The 20,815-nt window shown below is 43.4% G+C and overlaps 1 protein-coding gene across 2 annotated transcripts in view; it reads right to left on the reverse strand.

The window, feature by feature from the left end:
* Nucleotides 1–20,815, reverse strand: part of DERL3 (derlin 3) — a 62,553-nt gene that overhangs the window by 12,849 nt on the left and 28,889 nt on the right. For both annotated transcript variants that reach the window (XM_085633432.1, XM_085633433.1), the window contains exons 5-6: nt 15,875–16,070; nt 13,099–13,189 (exon numbers count right to left, since the gene is read on the reverse strand). In XM_085633432.1, coding sequence (XP_085489558.1) covers nt 13,099–13,189; nt 15,875–16,070 — 287 coding nt within the window. The remainder of the gene's footprint in view (nt 1–13,098; nt 13,190–15,874; nt 16,071–20,815) is intronic.

Genomic DNA, 20,815 nt, shown 5'->3' on the forward strand with positions numbered 1-20,815 from the left:
AAACACACTCATTGGACCCAACTGCCTGGAGTCCTGTTTCTCCAAGTATAGCGTTCTCCATTACACCTGGAAACAAGCATTGACATAGATAAAAGGTCTGGCTATGGCTGGCAGCCTTTGGACTTTGTCAATGCTTCTTTTGTTTTAGCAAGTTTTTTGTTAAACTTTATTTTTGCAGAGCTGCCAGGCCCTCGCCAATATAAAAACAAACATTGGCTAAAATAAGTATTTCACAATGAGCACTTTGCAACAGCAGTCCCTGATACCAAAGGGAACTACTTTGTATGGAGGTTCTCTTTGTGAAAGACCGTCACTCACAGAGAAGTTATCCAATGGCTTAAGTGGGCAGACCCACTGCCCCATGACCTTTGCTGTAGTGGGAGGAATAAAAATGTGAATGACACAACAACGGACCAATGGATTAAGAGGGCTGACTGAAAGCCCCTATAAGTAAATGATTTATATACAATTTTAGTAAAATCAAAATGAGCAACGGCCAAGTCAATGAGTCTGGTGTTGGTTGGCAGTTTTTGGGATTGTCAATGTTTATTTTGTCATGTTTTTGCAACACTTTACTGTTGGGATAGCTGCCGGACTCTCCTCAATCTGAAAAAAAATCATTGGCTAAAAGCAAAAACATATTTGGGTCTCAAAAAGCACACATTGCCATAGTAGTCTCAGGCCCTTTGGGGGTGCCCGGTTAAATCGCTTTAGACTCCGGCTGCAACCGCAGCCAGGCCTCGGGATCCGCCCCCACCCATCCAACCTCATTTTCTAGCAAGGAGGGGAGGGGCAAAGCTCCTCTCTGCCAGGACACTTATTTCTCTTCCCTCCCTGACTGACTCCACCCACTCCCTCCACCCCTGCCCTACACGAAAGCCCCAGCTGCCATTTACCACCTGCAGATAATGTGCCAAAAATCGTTGTAGCATCGGTAAGAAATTGTTTGGCAAACGGCTTGCTCTCAATTCTTAATTACATTGAAAGGTCAAACGTGTGCAGCCCGTTCAGCATTTTCATACCTATGGGGAGCCAAGCCAGCCAGAAGATGGCAGCCCAGAACCCTCCCCTCATGGATGACATGAGATCTCGGCAAACAGAGCTGGAACGAAGGACCCGGATATAGTGAATTGAAATGTGTGATGTGCCACTAGACAGTCAGGGCAATCAGTGTTTCTGTTTCACAACATTGTTCTTAGAAACTATTTTAAGTGTGCGCAGGAAAGTGTACAAGTGTAACCTGTATTCCCAGCCTTGAATAAGATGGTCTCACTGACAACTCTGGTCTAGGCTCATTCTGCAGTAAACCGTAGGAAGAACGCGCTCTCTATGGTTGGGATAGCAACATACTTCCATCTGAAGCTGCTGCCCAGAAGAGTTTGGGCTAATCCCCAAACTTGTAACTCTTGGGTGGACATTCTCTGCCCATGTAGAACAGATAGTGGTCTTCCCACTCCTAGATGCCTTGACCTGTACTGTTGTGTGGCCCTCTAAATATGGTATGATTGTCAATTCAACTAAAGGAAATCTTTGACCCTAGTGCGACTCCTCTCTCACCATATAGGCCGATGTGATGGTTCAGGTGTTCCAGATTTAACAGGTCCCTGATAGTTAACCCTTTCAACAGTGATTGTCTGACATAACTAATAGCGTCTGTTAACATGAGTAAATTATCTGGGATCAGGGAAAAGATCTCATTTTTAAAGACTTCTTCTCTTAAGGAAGCCAGGAATGGGAGGTTTTAATGGCAGCCTTCTTAGATGACCACTTTGGGATTTAACTTGGCCTAAACAAAACCACAGTGAACAGACTGGCCTTGTCCTGATGCACAGGTTCAGACTGATGGTGTATTTCTTTAGGTGAGGAATACACGGGGAAGCTACAATCTATAGTAAAATGACACAAAATATAAACCTTAAAGATGCCTCATTGCTTCAGAGCATCAGTTTACCATACCTATTACCTGCTTTTGCATTAGTAATCCAAACTGAGTAACTGTCTTCTTTTGTAAAATTACATCCAGTCTAGAAGCAAATACCATATCTGTATTGAAAGCATTCCAGGCAACAGCTGACAAGCTGCTTATTTTTCTAGTACTACCTTACCAAAGTAGCGTTGCATCACTATGTTCATTGATATCGAACGGAAGATACCTAACACATCTTTGAAATGTCTCCCATGATTTAATGAATTTTAGGTTTATCGATACACTAAAAGTTAGGGCTGGTTAATATGCTTAATCATACTGGGTGAATCAATTACAATTAAGTCTAAAATTGCAAATTACCAATTGTGTATTAACACTTTAAATTGTAATTCGGTAGCCATCATGTACACTCTGCAAACCAGCACTTTCTGCAGAAAAAATGCCACACACAATTACTCTAGTATTTCATCATGCAGAGTAAAATTATTTGCCAGAAACATTGTGAAATATCTGTATTTTGGTGTAACGGTAAATTTAATATTCAAATGTATTTGTCCAGTTCCATATTAATATATTATTTAATGTGTTTAATGGGGTTTTACCGAATATTCATTTTGTGATTGATTACACCTCTGTTTTGTATTTCTTTTGATGGCCAATTTTAAGTCCTCCAAGAAATATTTGCCTCCAGGAGAAAAATATGGGTTTCCAGACTTAATGTGCTTGGGCATGGACCCTTACAAGCAGTAATCTTCATTTTGGTTATGTGTAGCTCACAAACATGGGGTCAGTTTCAGTTTTCGAATTCCCAATTTTGCATAAAGAGTCTTGGCAATGTACCTGGTTTGGCTTTTTAGCAGGAGGCCACACAATTTAAGATCTGGCTAATATAGTGCAATTGTTCTTTTTTTGCAGTCAAGCTTGCCTTGTAGAGTTTGACGTAAGGCAAAGAAATGTGCATATCCCTTTGCTAACAAAACCGACGAATAATCATGTTATACTTTGTGAGAAGCTGGCTTACTGTATGGTGTACACTTATGTAAGTGGGCACCTTGCACCAGTCCAGACAACCCTTATGGTGATTTTAGTGATCTTAGACAACCTTATAAAGCCCTCTAAGTAGTAGCTGTGAAGAGCATCCTTCAGGCTTAGTCCAGAAGGTGTGTAAAGCCGCTTGTTTTACCAGAACATAATCTTATAGGTATAGTTTAAGTGAACAATAACCACACAGTGTATTTATAAAAATATAAACACAACACAATGGTCCAGCACTCAAATTTCAAACAAAGTATACAGGGAAATATTTGAATACAAATATACATTAATGAATCATATTTCATAAGAACACATAGTAGTTCAGCAGAATTGTTTTCATCAGATCAATCTGAAAGTATCTGAAAATTATATGTGGCGATTTTTTATAAGTTCAATTGTTGTTTTTCACACGACATGGGATTAGTCAATATCAACCATCCTTCATTCTGATTTCCAACTTGTTGTAGGATTCGGTCAGCCGGCACGGTAGCGTGGCGTCAGTCAGGTTTAACCATGTTGTGTGAAAAACAACAATTGAACTTATAAAAAATCGCCACATATCATTTTCAGATACTTTCAGATTTTATGAGGTTTTAGAAAGGAGAAATCCTATTTTTTTAATGAATTCAGCGCAGACCGCAAGAAAAAAAGTTGTTTTTTGTGCCCAGAAGAAGTCCGCGAGGATGAAACACGGTGGCTACGGTCTTTTTATCTTGCTGGAAATAAGTTTTTGAATAAAGGATCTGATGAAAACAATTCTGCTGAACTACTATGTGTTCTTATGAAATATGATTCATTAATGTATATTTGTATTCAAATATTTCCCTGTATACTTTGATTGAAATTTGAGTGCTGGACCATTGTGTTGTGTTTATAGTTATTTGAGGCATTTTGTCTTTTGGGTTTTTGGATCTCCGGTCCTTAGCACCTTGCTTATATAAATAAATCTCACTAAGGATAGGTACAATTGTGTTTTGCCCCAAACCTCGTTCTCTTGTATAACATATTTATAAAAATATGTATTTATTATAAGATACTCACTAACACATTCAGGTATCTCCTAGCCGGAGATGTACACAATGCACACAATACTTTTCAATAGAAACAGGTAAGTAGCACACACTACACAGTGGTCGCCAGGGGGAGACCAAACAATATACTAAAATAGTGGTATGCGAACCAAGATTCAAGTCAAGACTATACCAAGAAGACGTAGAAGTGCTGAGGACCTAATGAACCACCCGAGGTTAAGTAGCCAGGGACCCCAACGAGGCCGTGTGCAGAGTGGGAACATGACCGTGGCCTCAATGCAAGTCAATGTGTAAGTCGCTGTTGCAATTTTGAAAGAAAATGGACCCTTCCCAGTAGATCCTGAAGACACCCTGTAGAATATAGAAGTTTGGAGAGCCACCCCACCTGTAGATACCCTAGGAACCAGGATACCTACACCAGGGAAGCCGGGTGCATAGATGTGAAGTGGCGTCGGAAACCACCACCAAACTCAATGGAGGACTTCAGGAAGATGCTGCTGCTGGAGAAGGAGAAGGTGTACGGGGAAACCCAAAGGTGGATTCAGGATATGAAGAACCTCCAAGCTGAGGGTACAAAGTCTATGCCACTCAGGAGTGACCAAGAGGTTGTGTGGACCAGGCAATGCTGTGGAAGACCAGGAGCCGTGTACGAGCTGTACCAGTCGAATGTCGAGAGTTGAGGGGTCGGTGTCCGTCGACAACACCAACTGTAGTGGAGACAGGGTTTTATGTGCACACAATGCTATGTCAGCATAAGCGCTTTAGAAGTTAACCGCCATCTTGCCACTTTGCTGCTTTTTGCACACAACACTACAGGTAGCTGTTATTACAAGTAAAACTGCTTGCTTGCTTGCTTTTTCTTCACATAAGAACGGGCTGTTGTTCACATTCCTAGAAGTGCCCCATGACCTTAGTCTGAATACTGTGTGCAGAAGGTGTCAAGGTCAAATAACAATGTATGCTGTTGAATTCACGTTGATCGGCCCATGCTCTAGACACAACAAGCACACAGCTGCAAATATCTGAAACTCAGGTGCCTTTAATATTGCATTTGCATGCATGATTCAGACACTTGGAGAAAACCTTTCCAGACACAGAGAGCAGAGCTGATCCTGTGATGTGATTCACCTAAGCTGATCTTTGAGGTATGGGGTTCCCCATTCAAACCTAGAGACCTTCTATTAGTTTATAAAACGAGTTTACTAGCCAAGGGAGGGTGGTTCGCAAAGTAGTATAGGACTTGTTTTCCACTGTCATCTTTAATATGATTTATCCCTTCATTTTCTATGGTATTGTAACAATGCTGATGGTTTTATTTTTAATCATTTTTCTGCTTATGTTAGCCAAAGTACTGCACCTTAGAGCACTTAGTTAAAAATAAACATTTTAAACTTTTCCGTGTCTCTGATTACTCTTGTTGTGGACTGATATGAGAATAATAACGAAAATGTGTTTCTGATTCCCACCATTCCTGAGAGTACTCTAAGTCGCTTGCTCTGGGTTGCCTAATCATTGGTAGCTTCGAGATGATAAGGAGAACAAATGAGACACTGATGCTAGTCGGATAGGGGTTCTGGGTACTGAGGTGAGTTTTTTGGTACACCACAATTCACTGAGGTCCTGGTTTCCTGTGCATAGTTCTGTGCATGAGCAGAATCCCCGCAACTTGGCAACTGCAACTTGGCAACTGCAACCAACGTGGAAAATGCAGAAGGTACCGTGTCGGGACCAGCAAGGTCCAGGGGACACTCCACAAACAGGGGAGTTAGAGCAGGCCCCAAGCAATCAGAGGAGCTTGTGAAATTCAAAGTAGACCCTCAGGAAGACCCACAGGCCAGGGGCACTGAAGTCACAAGAGGACTTCAAGCAGCTCACCAAAGATGCAAGCCCACGATGCAAGTGTTTTGGTGAGGATGAAGATCTTGGTCACTGTAGATGCTTCAGGTGGGGGCTACTTGTAGCCTGGAGATCTTGGAGGTAGAAAGCCAACAAGCCTTTGCAACAGCAAGTCGACGCGGTGCACTGGGATTCGGTTCCTGCAGCTCCGAAGAGAGATACTGGCCTCAAACTTGGTGAGAGGACAGGGCAGGCCTCGAGGGATGTGAAGAACCACCACCTGTGTTGCTGAGCCTTTCGGAGTCTGTGGGAGCCCAGGATCAGCAGACCGGTCAGCTTAGTTGTGGTGCTTGCAGATATAGGGAAGTGACTCCTCCACTTCAAGGGAGATTCCTTCAGGTCTCTTGAATGCCCACAGGCCTTGGAAGGATCCTGTATGGGGCACAGGCATGAATGTTGCAGCAGACGAGAAGGGAGAGGAGATCAGGAGCAGGAGGAATCTTCCCAGTTGCAGCCTTGATGCCCAGAGCGAAGTCCAGAGTGCCCAGACGGTCAAAGAAGAAGTGGTGTCTTGAAATGAATCTTGTCCCACGATGAATCTAGGGACCCACCCACAGGTAAGCCGTTAAGTACCCTAAGGAAAGGGTTGGGACGATTCAGGGGTCCCTCCCAAAGGAGGGGCTGGACAAGGGGGAGGATACTCCACTGTCCTTTGTCCAGTTTTGCCCCAGAGCGGGAGACAACGGCTCCCTGAACTGGTTTGAGCTGGACTATGCATGGAGGGCACCAAATGTGCCCTGCATGCAGACTATGTGGCGCTGGCAAACACCCCCACTCTGTCCCAATACACTAAACCCTGTCTGGGAGGTGGTCACACCGCCCTGTGACAGGATACCTATTGTTCTGCCTTCCCCTACTCAAGCCTGCAGGGCAGAAATGTGTCTCTAGCACGCAGCAGCCCTAACGGGCGGTCCGGGTCTGGAAGGCTGGTAACGGGAGCACCGAGGGCTTCCCAAAGGAGCTTTATTGTGCACGGTGTGGGGGTATGATTCTAACATGTTTGATACCAAACATGACAGGGTTCCTTACAGCCAGGTTAGAGTTAGCCGTCGGGTAATGACACATGGCCACTGAATTACCCGATGGTATGAATGGCTGATGCACTTACAACCCGGGAAAATAGACTCCAAAGGTTGTAGGGATGTCCTGCACATGCAGGGGCAACCTCACAGTGAGAACCGAGCATCCTGCCTTCAGTATTGAAAGACCTGCTTTAAGGGTGACTTATAGGTTTTAAGTGCAGTGACCTTCGATATAGGGAAACCTATTTCTTTCGTAAGTGGTGCTAGAACTGGCTTACACAGGCTGCAATGGAAGACCTGTAGTTACAGTTTGGGTGGTCTCCCATGGGTGGCATAATACATTCTTCAGCCCATAGGGGACCTCTGGTGTACCTATGCCATGGGTACTTTAGTACCATATACTAGGGACTGATACAGTTACACCAGTTTTCAATCTGGGATGTACCCAAAGTACTTACCAAACCAATTTAGGGGAGAAAGCACAGAGACTGGGGTCCTGGTTAGCAGGATCCCAGTCAGACTAGTCAGAAGCAATCACAGTGGGTAACCATGCAGAAGGATCCTACTTTTCTACACACTTGGGGTGAGGTACAACCTATTCTAAACATAGATTGGTGTGTGTAAGCTAAAACTGGCCCTGAGCATACAGTTAGGGAGTGTATTCCACACTATGTGTTCTCCCTTCCGAAGGCTAGTCATTGGATACACTTTTATTAAATCAGGTTGCATGCTTTGCCTTCAGGGTACGTGAACTACATATCAAACGACTTCTGCTTTGAAAGGATCTTACTTGCTGTCCAGTGAACATGACTTTAGTTATACTTTCACATGAGTTAATTCTGGTGCCAAATTCTTTCAGTAGCAGAGACAGTGCCCACATAGGGACTGGAGTCTGGAGCCTATCCATCAGTGAGAGAGGAGCTGCCCACCTAAGAGATCCTTACATCGATGACCTAGCGTCACCAGAAGTGGACATACATGGCCACAAATCTAATTTTTTAAGAAAAGGCAGGCACATCAAGATATTTTCACTTTGGCTCACAGCAGATTGTTCTGCACACCATGGATATTTTGTTTCAAGATCTGAGTATCCCCTGGGCCTTGGCTTCGCTTATTTATGCTACCGGTGTAGCTCGAGACGGCAAATTCCAGGCAGAAGCCTGTATTCACAGATGGAGTATTCACTCTATTAAACAAGCATTGGCATAGCCAATAGGTCTCGCCTTTGGGGCCTTACAAGTATTTAGTTATGCAGCACAATATCCTTGGTGCAACAACATCAACTGTTGCATTGTCTAAACACTTATAAGGTCCCAAAGATGAGACCTATTGGCTATGCCAATGCTTGTTTGCTTATTTTATTTATTTCAGCAGGCAGGGCTGAACTGGCACCAGCCCGTACAGCAATTCTCTGGGGTCTCCAGAGACCACATGCTGATGAGGTGAGGCAGCGTCATGTTTTAAAGCAGCCTCGGGCATCAAGGGCATCAGCCCTGTATTTCCCAGGACTGCTTGTCAATCATACATAGTCTGCGAGCATGTGTAAAACACCCGCCCATCTAGCACGCCAAACAGGAAACTCAGTCCTCCAAAATGGCCTGCAGTGGTAGGTGAGGTGGTTGAGGCTTATCTGCACCAGCCCAAATGTAGGGAACCGTCTACCGTCATGCCTTGAACATCAGCTTGATCTTCTCAGGTTAAAAATGAACCACAAAGAGTTAAAGTACCATTAATATATTATCATAAACTCCCTCAGTATCTTTTGATGTCTTACTGATCGTTAGGGCAAACTTAGGGAATACAGGGATGTTAAACTTTATTCAACGACTTGTAAAACTGGAGTTGCATATAAACCTGCAGTCGTAAAATTGATCAAACAATGCCACATATTTGCACAACATAATCATGTTATAGGGTTTACAATTGAAAAGACTTAGAGCTATGGGCAGACAGTTTTAAGAATGGGTAAATAGCTTATGAAACAGTGAACTGACCATTAGGAATTGTGGACGAAGACTGTTAATAAGCAGTAAACGCATTGATGTTATTGGTGGAACATCCATACAGATGCTTAAGCTTTTCAAGATTTCCCAAAGGATGATAAATTATCCAATGAGCTATATAATCCCCTAACATTTGGCCTACCGAGTTAAAGCTATGGAGGGGCAGTAACTTTCTTTTGCACATACACTTCGGTTTTGGTCCAAGAAACTGTAAAACAAACATGCAAAGGTTTTGTAAAAATGTATAACAATGTCGAACTGGGAAGAGAGACCAAACAGGAAGAAATTCAAAGTTCATGTTTTTGTTCAGTTCTTAATCAGAACTTCAAAGAAATTGAGGCAATGTCCATGCTTTTTCTTGCCTCATGCCCGTTTCATTCAGAACTAACTTGAGGATAACACGAACAGCGATGGATGCAGTTCAGATGCAGAAATATTTCTATGTTTGGGCCTAATCTCCAAGTCACTTTTCGAGAACATAAAGTACATACTCATGTGCCCTTGAGAACTGAGCCACAAACATTTAAAACTGGAGTAAAATGGGAGCATTAAGGGAACATTCATATAAAACTAGTGCAAACAGGAAGGAGTGTGCCTATTTGCTATTTTACTAATGGGACATTGGGGGTTTGGGCACATTCACAAAGACATGCGAGAGTACATAAAAGACTACTCCTGTGCTACTACTGCAATAGGTCAAATGCTTTTGCGCCTCAGCACCAGTGTCTTTTATAACTCAGTCCTTAGAAAGAGGCATGGATTGGCAGAAAGATTGAAAAATGCAGATGGTGTTAAAATCACATGGCTAATACTGGAAGATGGTGGGCACTGAAGCATGCCACCAGCACATCACTTTTCCAACATACTCCATGAGTTGGTTTTCTTCAAATGAACAGTCGCATAGCAACAAAAGAGAAGCCTACGACAGGAAAACAGTAGTGTTTGTTATACCTAAAACCATGTCACTCAAAGCCACGCAAACTGGGTACGAAGGGCCAAAAGAAGGCTGAGGTAGCAGCATTCAGCAGGCTCCGCATGTTACAATGGTGACACAAGATTCAACTCAACACCAGAAGTGAATACAAGTCAGGAGGAGATGCTGTCACTGCTGTGCTACGGTTTAGATCGGGGAGCATCAAAAAGTGTTAATCTCACACCATGCCAAAACTTCTTTCTGTTCTAAAGCACCACGAGCCCAGCATCACAGCAATAACGAAGCATAAGAGAGTCGCGTGCGCTGTTGCACATCCGGTTTAAAACAGAGAAAATGTACACACACTGAGAAGACTGTTATATCTTGGGTCCTTTGAAAATATACTTCACAGAAAAAGCACGAAGTGCACAGCATGCCAGACACTGGGAGATTTTCAAAAATCCTCGCAGTAGGAGAATTTTAATGCATGCAAACATAAGTAGTAACCCATTTTGGCGTTGCACGTTACAAATGTCTATCAAGTCACATGGGGGACCCCACGAACCCTGGCGTAGCTGCTTCTCGAGCTCTGTCCACCAGCAACCTGAAAGTTGCCTAGCTATGTTTACAACCAAGGCGCGTGCTTCCTGTCGCCACAGCTGAGCAACTATCATTCATAGCAACAGCAAAAGAAGGGAAGTTCAGGGGATCCGAGTTTATTATTTCACTTCAGCTCCTGTTTCCGGGCTTTTCATGCTTCGAGACAACAGCAGTGTTGGCAAGGCTAACAGCAGAAACACAGGCTCGGTTTTATGGATAAAATAAATACGTAAACACAAAGGCACTCACCTGAGAAAAAAAAGAATCTAGATCTTGATTCTGTGGAAGCCATCAAAAAAAATAAAAATAAAAATTTACCCCTAGGGAGAACTCAGATTCAGAACTCAGTGACTAAGCAGGTTGAGGGAATATATGGGGAAAGGGTGGGCAATGATGAAGTCCTGGATAGAGCACTGACTCGGAGAAACGAGATAAAGTATTCGCATATTATTGTAATGCTGTATTTGATATGGAATGAAACTGCAGGTACTTGTGGAATGATCCTCATTGTATACAATGCCAAAGATTGTTATATATGGTATGAAAAAACCAATACAAAGTGTCTTAAAAAAAAAAAAAACATTTAAAACATGTCTGGCTTTCTCAGTCCCACACAAAACAAGATAAAGGCATGCACATAGCCATGCCGGTGAGGAAAGAAGACGATGAACTGAAGTGCAGCGTCCCTTAAACGGGCACCGTGCTGTTAAAATAAAAGTTGTGTGGCCGTGTTGGGGCGGAGGAGTGAGAGGAAAGACAGATGGGCCTGATCGGGCGCTGAACGCTAGCGGTTGCGCGCGTGCAGCTCGTGTGAACGCAAGCGCTAGGCAAGCCAAAGCGTAGGGTAGCACTTAGAAAACCCACCTAGTAAATGTCTCGCAGAGCAGCGCATGCGCTGGCTCAGGCATGACCTAAAAACACTCCTGAAGACCTTTTTAATGTAGACCATGGAGGATTTTCCATTTACCAAACATAATTAGTCACTTTTGAGGGAGTAATTTGTTCTATAACGACTGGTAGCCGATACTTTCAAGTAGCATGCGTTAATACACCACTGGTGCTTATAGAATAATTTTGTCGAGTTGCGTTAAGGATATCATTACGATTTCAAAACACCTACTTACCCCTACTCCCACCATTGTCATTAGTGACAGTGCTAGGACTAGGGGGTAAGAACTTGGAGAATGACCATGACTTAGGAGGCACTCTACAAATATCAATTAAAGACTTCTGCACACAGCTCTTTATTTTATTAAATTACAAAGTGCACACTCACTTCAGCATGGCGCTGAAGGCTGAAAAGTTTAAGATTTCTGTCCTAGAGGATCCCATGACCAAGAGCTAGCAAAAGGGACGGGACTCCAGGGCCTTCCTGAAGGGGGTCTGCCTTTCCTCTTGCCAAAGCAAAAAGTAGCAGAGTATTCTAAAGTTGGACCCCAAGTGATAGAAAGCACAGCCTAAGTCCCCTGCACTCTTGATTTTAGACATCTGAAGGAGTAACTGGGTAGTTGTTACTCGTGCGCGCTGGGGAGAATTTTTGGTAAACTGATCTTTTAGGGCTGAGTTGCGGTGGTCATGGAAAGCTTTCTGCATGATACACGCTGCTTTTACTGAATTCTTTGCTTCACTGGGAGCCCCTGGAGTCTTTGTATCACCCACATGGGCTGACGTTCTTAGCCCGGCTCCAACCCTAAACACAAGGTTGGCATGAGTTGCAAGACAATCACACTAGTTAGGACTAATGTAGTGATTACTTGCTTGTCCCTAGGTTTAGGTATAAAAGCTAGTATATTTGGTAAAGAACAAGAGCTGCAGAAAAAACTTCCGATGCCGTTCATGTGGTGATTAAGGGATGTTGTGTCGTCCATCCAAACCCCTAGTGAAATCACCTTAAGCACTGGAGTGGATGATTTCACCCTACACACAAGGCTTTATGGAATGCAAGCTACTTGTGGGAAACCAAACACATTATATTTTTTAATTTCTTTTTATAGTCTCTATTACTGAACAACTTGGCATTACCACCCCATTCAGCATCATTCCCTCTACCCGTTACCTCTCCAGCTCTTTAACAACCAATCAAAGCTCTAAAGCCGGCTACCCAAAATGCTCTAAGACTCCATCAAGTGAAATAGCACTGTTTTGGGGAATAATACTCCGAAGCGTAAAGCTCTCTAAGATAACTAGCATAACATTATATATAAAGTTATGCACAGACCTGCTTCACACCAATCAGACTCAAGCTGGGTTAGACAAAATAATTGAGGATTACTGAAAAAAGGCCATCGTTGGCTGACAAAGCTGTGTTAAAAGAGACAGTGCCCTTACACCATACCAATATTCTGAGATTTTCTTTGGATTCCTTGAAATGGAACTGTGGACCTTTGTCAGTTGAAGTCTGGTGAAAATCAACAATGAATGCCGGCTAGTTCCAAGCATGGCCTTTCTGTACAGGACTCTCTCTGGTTATTCAGGCGTCAATCCTTCCACATTCATCGCCATTTTGAAACTTCTGTGGGGATATTTTTTCATTTCATGTCAGAGATATTACGTTTCAATTTGTAGAGAATTGCCACAGTATTATGCATGTGCCCAACAAGCAGCCTATTCCACTAGGCGTAGAAAGAACTTGAGTGATGGATGGAAGAAACTGGACATTACTTAAACTTACAGTAGTCCTGGCGTCACAAGCAACTTCTTCCCTCCCGGCTGGTTGGGGAACACATCTTCCAAGAAGTAATAAATATGGCCAACCGCAATGCCTGGAGGGGGAAGATCAAAACAAAAGATATAACTACACAATGCCCAGTTTGGCATACCATATAATAGAGAAAAGACTACATGTGAAAGATAGGGCAATGCATTGTCGATCTACCTATGTAACATGAGTTATGCATGGAAACCGAGGGATACACATGAAAATGATCATCTAATAACTGTGCAGACTCTCTCTTGTGATCTTCTAGGGCTAGAATGGCAGCCTCCGGTGGCTGTACTTCGGATATAGGTGGGGGTAACTTATGTTGTGGCATTGGGCCGAAAGAGAGGCTAGAAACAGCGAGCCTTTGTTTTTTTTTAATAACATCATAGTTTAGGAATTATCAATGCACTCGATGATGATGATCTTTTCGAGTTTGCTTGAGTTCTTATAAGGACATTGTTTTATTCAACCACATAGGCTGTACCATTCTTACTGACTACAAACTTTCTCGTAATGACAATAATAGATTTTTGAAATGTTTTTTATGTAGGCACACAGGCAGCAGGATTCCCTTCTGCCCCTATAAAGAGATGCTGATCATCTGTGGATTTTGTGACCTTTGTGTTACTGCTGGATGGTTGAGTAACCAGAAGTGTGGTTTCTTACATGTCTCTCCCACTGAACATAACTGTTTTGTAACTATTGAAAAGATCTCTCAAATTTCGTTCGGGTAGCAATATAAAGAGAAAATTTTTAAAAAGTTGCTGTATCCGGTGTCCTCTGGTATGTAGTCGTCCGGTGGACATTCAGTAATTATACTTTTTTTTAAACCCCTTCTCTGAATTTAGATATATATTTTGGAGGTATGCACTATATTTTTAGATGAATCTTTTTGCCCACTTTATTTGGCCTTTGCATGGTTTTCCTTCTCTCTTTTTCTAGGTGCAGTGCAAATATGGGTGGTTGCTTAGCCCTTTAGCCCTGACGAATTTGCCTTAAGGTTTAGTGGCAATGAAACATCATGGCTTTTCATAATTACTGGTCAGAACATGCAATTCTGTTTTTAACCATGTAGCAGGGTCTGGACTATTAAATGTATTTTGGTACAGTTCCCAGTACACATTTTTAGTTTTCTGAGTCTACGTGCAGACTCTAGGTTCTTGAGGGCCTGCCATACACTAATAGCAGGGTGTTGTTGCAGGGACATGTATGTGTAGTACCCCCGCCCCGGTGTTTGATGGATTATTGGCCGAGGGTCATGTGTTTTGTTGGTGTTAACTTCTCAGTGTTCCCCCTGAAAAAAGGAGCTCTACTGATGATGAGAGGAGCTAACGCACCCAATGGCTAGTGGTGGTAGCGTACGTGAGGCGACTCCTCATTTCTCTAGCTGCAATAACTAAGCACCTTGTGCAATACTGTTTTCAATTTGTAACGTAAACACCCCAATCTTTTGAACCAGATGATTATACTAGCTTGTCCCCATACAGTGAAATTGTGTTAACGGGGCCTTAATTCATTTGTGAGAAGATTTTCTAAGGGGTATAGGAAATTGTTTTTGGTTGTTATTGTGTCTATTTGAGGTGAGGGCTCCCCTTTTTCCACAATTCACTCTTTTTTTTAGATCTAATTACACAAGCCAGGAACAACTGTTTCCATTACTTTTCTTTGAAACAGTTAACATAGATTGTGTTCATCTGTGCAACAGGTTCCACCACCACCTACAGTACACAATCAGTCAAGGTTTCAGGGTACAGTCTCCTCAGGGATAATACTGAGGCACTTCCTTTAATTTAAAAAGAAAAGTCCTTATAAGGTCATAAAAACATATTTCGGAAACTCTTTCCACAATAGTAAAAGCAGGGATCAGAGTTCAATTCTTTTCAGAGGGTAATCAATCCCCCCCACCCCTCCCCCCAACTACACCCCACCTCGGATCTCTGTAGTTGAGAGCATGGAACTATTGGTGACCATCTGGAATTAAACACTATATGTACAGCTCACATCAAATGCACATAGAAACCTAGTGGAGAGTGGGAATATTAACCAGTGATGGAGAAAGAAATGTGTGAGTCCAGTAAGTGTAATTGATGGAAAAGAAAGAGAGAGAGAGAGAGAGAGAGAGAGAGAGAGAGAGAGAGAGAGAGAGAGAGAGAGAGAGAGAGAGAGAGAGAGAGAGAGAGAGAATTTTAGGGTTCAGGGGGTGTGTAGTGGTAAAGGGAGGTAAGGACAATTTTAGAGTGTAGGGGTGGGCAGTGGTAAAGGGAGGGCAGTTTTAGGGTTAAGGCTACTAGTAAAGGGAGGTAAAGATAATTTTAGTTTTCTGGTGTGGGTAGTGGTAAATGAAGGTAAGAGTAATGTTAGGGTTTAGGGGTGGGCAGTGGTAAAGGGAGGTGAGGTTAAGTTAGGGTTGGGCATTGGTAAAGGGAGGCGTGGGTAATTTTAGGGTTTAGGGGTTGGCTGTGGTTAAGCAAGGTATGGTGAGAGGACAAGGCTGTCCTGTTTGGAGAAGTAGGAGACAAAATCATTAACGTTAGACAACTAAGGTCATTTACCATCAGCTAGATAAAAGTTCACAAAAAGTTACGTTATTAAAAAGGGAAGGAGGCAAGCATTTAGAAGAAGATGGGTTTGCTGAGATGGCCAGAGAAGAATAAAACACAGTGCAGCAGCAATGGGCCAAATTCATCTTATCAGGTGATGCTGATTTGTTAGGAACTTCCTGTGAAACTCTCACCAGTGACCTTACCTAGCAAGTCTATCAAGATGGAGTTGCCAAGCAGTAAGGAGAATCCCATCAGCACCCAGGGCAGGAAGGGCGCCTGGAAATTAAGCAGGCCGAAGAAGTTCATCCGAATGTAGGGATTCCTGCGGCTCCACACGTACACCAGCATAATCGTGAAGGCCTGTCCTAAGAAGAAGAGGCTGGCAAAGAGACCAAACAGCTGCGAGCTACAGAGTCAAGGAGCAGAGCCTGCCCAATAAGCATATTTCAAGACATAGTTGTATAACACCATCACGTTAGCAGTAAATTAATATGAAGGCATAATGCGATTTCCCAAGAGTAAGCGCTTAAATAAACAAACACTCATTCCCAAGTTCATTTTAACGGTTTTGGATACATCTCTCATAGCGGAGGACACAACGCATATCCCGCCAACTGAAAGACTACATTAAACTATTTGGTTTAATGTTTTTGCAATTTAATATAGCACAAACTTAGCTGAAGGGCATTAGATCGCTCCACATGAGGACGAGATTACATTACAAAAATTTTTGTTTTTTTGTTTTGGTACTGAGTGATTAAGTGTTTTGCCCAGAATCATAGCATGTTGCGCAAAGTTTGGGACTTGAGCCTGGTTTCCCGGTTGTAAAATCAGCAGCTCTGGCCATTAGGCCACATCTCCATCCCAGCCTTTGATCAAGGTGAGCCTTACACAATAATTGACTATTGGCGTTTTCTCCGTGCGCCATTGCTTTCCTTGCATGATATAATCTCCAAGGCAGTAGAGCAAGCTCAATACACGTTTCATGTTGCAGCTGCTTAATGGCAGTTTCCAGGTGGCATGGATGATGAATGCCCCAATTTCATGAAGATATTTACCCATTCCCCAGCCCTACCTATATGGGGGGAGGGGTGGGGACAGTGGTCTGTTGGTCCATACCAGAAGAAAGACACTAAGAGCTGAAAACTTGGAGAGTAGCTCTGTGCGACACTACCGACAACATTCTTTCTGTTTAATTTGTTTTTGTTTACCATAGAATTACAGATCTTAAATTACAGTTTTCCTAAATCCCACCAGGGTTAAAGAACTTCATTCACCATTATTCCTCTCATCATAATGTAGCTCCTATATATACAGTTATGGAACCTAAACCTGGGCATCGGAACTGTTATATGACGGACTTAGAATTGCTCAGATGTGGCCCCTTTGACTAATAAAGATGTGAACAAGGATGCTGAGCTGAGTGACCAAAACATCTAGTGCAAAACACTGTCAAACTCTGACCACAGATTCAGTTGAGCTATAAGAATAAATGCAAATACACATGCTGCAGTTTCTTGAGTCATTTATCAAACTGCACTAGAGAAAGCAAACAAGTTGCCAAGTTACTAAAATGAGTACTTTATTGTAGTAATATGCCCCTTTTTGACATAGTCACCTCCACGTGTTGCCTGTTATTTGAAGTGATTTAGACTGAAGTGTGCTGGGTCCCTGCGACCCAGGTCCCCAGTGCCAGATCTCTTTCCCAAAACTGTACAATTGTTTCCCCCACTTAGCAATACCTTTAGCACTCTCAGTTAGTCCCAAGTTAATGGAACCCAGAGTACCTAGGGCCTAAGGCATTAAAGAGGGTCCCAAAGGCCTGCAGCACGAGTTTGGCTTCCCCCACAGCAGAGGAATCTGACCCGATTGGTCCAGAGCTGTTGGGCACCTAGACAGCCGGGAAATTATCTAGTCAGGTAGAGATGCCACCCCCAGGCTAGTACCACCCCTAAGGTGGCCGATTATGAGGTGGACACAACTTTTCAGAAGTAGCTTTCTTTGTGATGGCCAACTTAGGAATTCTGGGACAGTGTTATGCTCCCTTCCCATGTGATTTAGACTGAAGTCTGCTGGGTCCCTGCGACCCAGGTCCCCAGTGCCAGATCTCTTTCCCCAAACTGTACAATTGTTTCCCCCACTTAGCAATACCTTTAGCACTCTCTGTTAGTCCCAAGTTAATGGAACCCCTAGTACCTAGGGCCTATGGTATTAAAGAGGGTCCCAAAGGCCTGCAGCACAAATTGTGCCACCCTAAGGAATCCCTCAACAAGCACATGCAAGGATGCCATTGCAGGCTGCGTGTTTTGGTGCACACAAACGTGAAACTACGATATGATACACATTACCGTGTGTAATGTCCCCTAACACTATATGTAATATTTGTAAGTCACCCCTACAGCAGGCCAGAAGGCCCTAAGGCAGGGTGCCTAATATTACATGTGAGGGCATACCTGCATGAGCAGATATGCCCCTGTGCTGGTCAGTTCCATTACTACCAGTGCAAGTGACCAGGGAAGCAATTTTAAGGCGTGTTGGACACTCGTGAAAAAGAGTTACCCAGCTACATGATGGCTTTACTGTAGATAGGGATGTTTGGTATCAAACATCTTGTATTAATAAACCCACACAGATTGAATTTATTATTACATGCAGCCAGAGGGCACTTAGAGGTGCCCATGAAAACCTACCAGCCCTTGGTGTGTTGGCTATCTGGTTTCTGCCAGCCTGCCACCAGAGACTAATGTCTGACCCCCCCCCAAGGGTGAGAGCGTTCGGTTTCAGGTCAAAAACAAAGCCCACTTGGAAAGGGTGTTTACACCCCTCCAACAGAATGACCCGCTGATTAGCATTCCAAGGCAGGGGAACTTTAAAGAAGCTACTGCTTTGAAATTCGAGTTTGGTTTCCCACACAGGAGAGGAAGCTGACCCGATTGGTCCAGAGCTGTTGGGCGCCTAGACAGTCGGGAAATTTAGCTAGTCAGGTAGGCATGCCACCCCCAGGCTAGTACCGCCCCTAAGATGGCCTAATATGAGGTGGACACAACTTTTCAGAAGTAGCAATCTTTGTGATGGCCAACTTAGGAATTCTGGGACAGTGTTATGCTCCTTTTCCACAGGAAGTAGTCATATAGGGGGCAGAGTGACCCCCAAGGGTCAGTAGTCCATTGGCTACTACCCTACACTCCTTTAATGCTCTTAAATTTAGTATTTAGGGGAGCACCGGGCACCAAAAAATCAGATCCTGCTGACCTGAAAGAAGAAGACGCACATGAAGAGTCGCAACTGCAAGAACAGAAAACCCAGCAACTGACTTGGCACCAAACCTGCCAGCCTGCTTGCTGACTTAAAAAATTGTGCCAAAAGACCACAAGTCCTGCAGCTGCTCTTTCCCCAAAGCCTGGAAGACCTGTCTGCCATTCACCCAGGAACCAAGACCTTCAGAGAAGTAGCAGACCTGCTTCGCTGCAGGCAACCAAAGACTCCTGAAGAGGACTTTGCAAATGCAGAAACCAGATGCCTGAAGACACCACTGCAGTTGTCGCTCCAAGCCCAAGTTGACGAGGGCCAACGGTTTTATAAGTGGTCCTCCAACCCTTCAGAGACCGAGTCCACCGTGGTTTCACCACCCCATCCCCCCCAGTGAACTCTCTGACATCGGTGCAGCCTCTGTACGCAGGCCTTCTCTACCGCAACTGCTTCCGGTAAGAAAAACCCAATGCCTAAGGACACCTCTGCACCTGTTGCCCTTGGGCCGTAGAGAAGAGGGACCAAAGGTGTCCCTACGCCCGAGCATCGTGAGACCTGAGCACTCTTGTTGGTTCAGACCAACTGGCCCCCCAGTCAAAGCCTGCAGTCTCTTTACACAAAGACCGATCTCCATAGAGTAACATTGGGCATCTGACTCTATTTTGCACCGTTGCACCTGGCTGTCCTAGTGCCGCTGGTGGTGTTCTTCTGGTGCAGCCTTGGACCTAACCCACCCTTCACCTTAACTCCTGGAGACTGGTCCCATAAGTCGCTGTACTCTACCTGAATGCCGCACTTGCTTTTCCTCCTATAGGATAACATTGAAGTTTCTAAAAATTGCACTGTTGACTTTTTGAATTTAAAAGTATTTCTCTTGAAAAACATACTGACTCAAACAAATTGATTTTGATGCCTAAACATATATAAAGATACTGGTTATTGTTTATAAATTGGTGTGGCTCTCCTTATTGAGTCATGTGTATTACTTATTGACTATTGTGTGTATTTGCTGATGTCTTGCACTCCTCTCTGATAAGCCTAAGGCTGCTCGACCACACTGCCCCGATGTAGCTAATTTTTACATATCATATAAAGAGCCAGCTCCCTCCATTTATATTAGGTTAGTGCATTTAACTTTTAAGTTTGTGTCAATGACCACTGTAAATTAATCCATTGAACAAAGTTTGCCCAGTGAAGATTTGGTCTAACAGCGATTTGGTGCGTCTTCTGCCTGATCCCCAGTTGGCAGGTGTTAAAAAAAGGGCTGAACCATAGCAATAGGAAATCTATGAAACATTGAACATTTATAGGTCAGTTGAAAGAGTTAATGTCAGTCAAGGATGTTGTGCTCTATAAATACTAACAATATCACAAATCAAAGTAGAGTGCAAATCAAATTAGTGCAGGCTAATAATCAATGCTTAAATTGCAAAAATGTAATGCACTTTCTTACTGTGTTTAATTTCCACTGATAAAACTGATATCCTCGCCCTGACTCAGAATACACTGACTTGTATGATATCAGAACTGGCTACCAACCAGTAGTCTACCAGATACCAAAACTCCACTGAATACATTTTTAAAAGACAAAATTACATATCACAAGAACTTCCATCTGCCCCAAATGCAGGCTCACTTATGACAAATGTAGTTGGCCCCAATCAACTATCAGGTCTTCTCAGATGGCACAGCTATGGATCTGAAACCTTGGTGGACTGGCACCCAAATAACCAGTGTATCTTAAAGGGGCTTGCCATGGTGAAGGGACTTCCAGTGTTCACACATGACAGGTGGCATGGAGATGCAGGGGCACGTTGTCTTCAATTTTCATCCACAGGCACTTAAAGCTCAGTAGGGCAAGGAAACTAAGAACTTTTAGTATGGTGTGGATGGGT

The sequence above is a fragment of the Triturus cristatus genome, chromosome 11 (genome assembly GCF_964204655.1).
Source record: "Triturus cristatus chromosome 11, aTriCri1.1, whole genome shotgun sequence".
Classification (NCBI taxonomy): domain Eukaryota; kingdom Metazoa; phylum Chordata; class Amphibia; order Caudata; family Salamandridae; genus Triturus; species Triturus cristatus.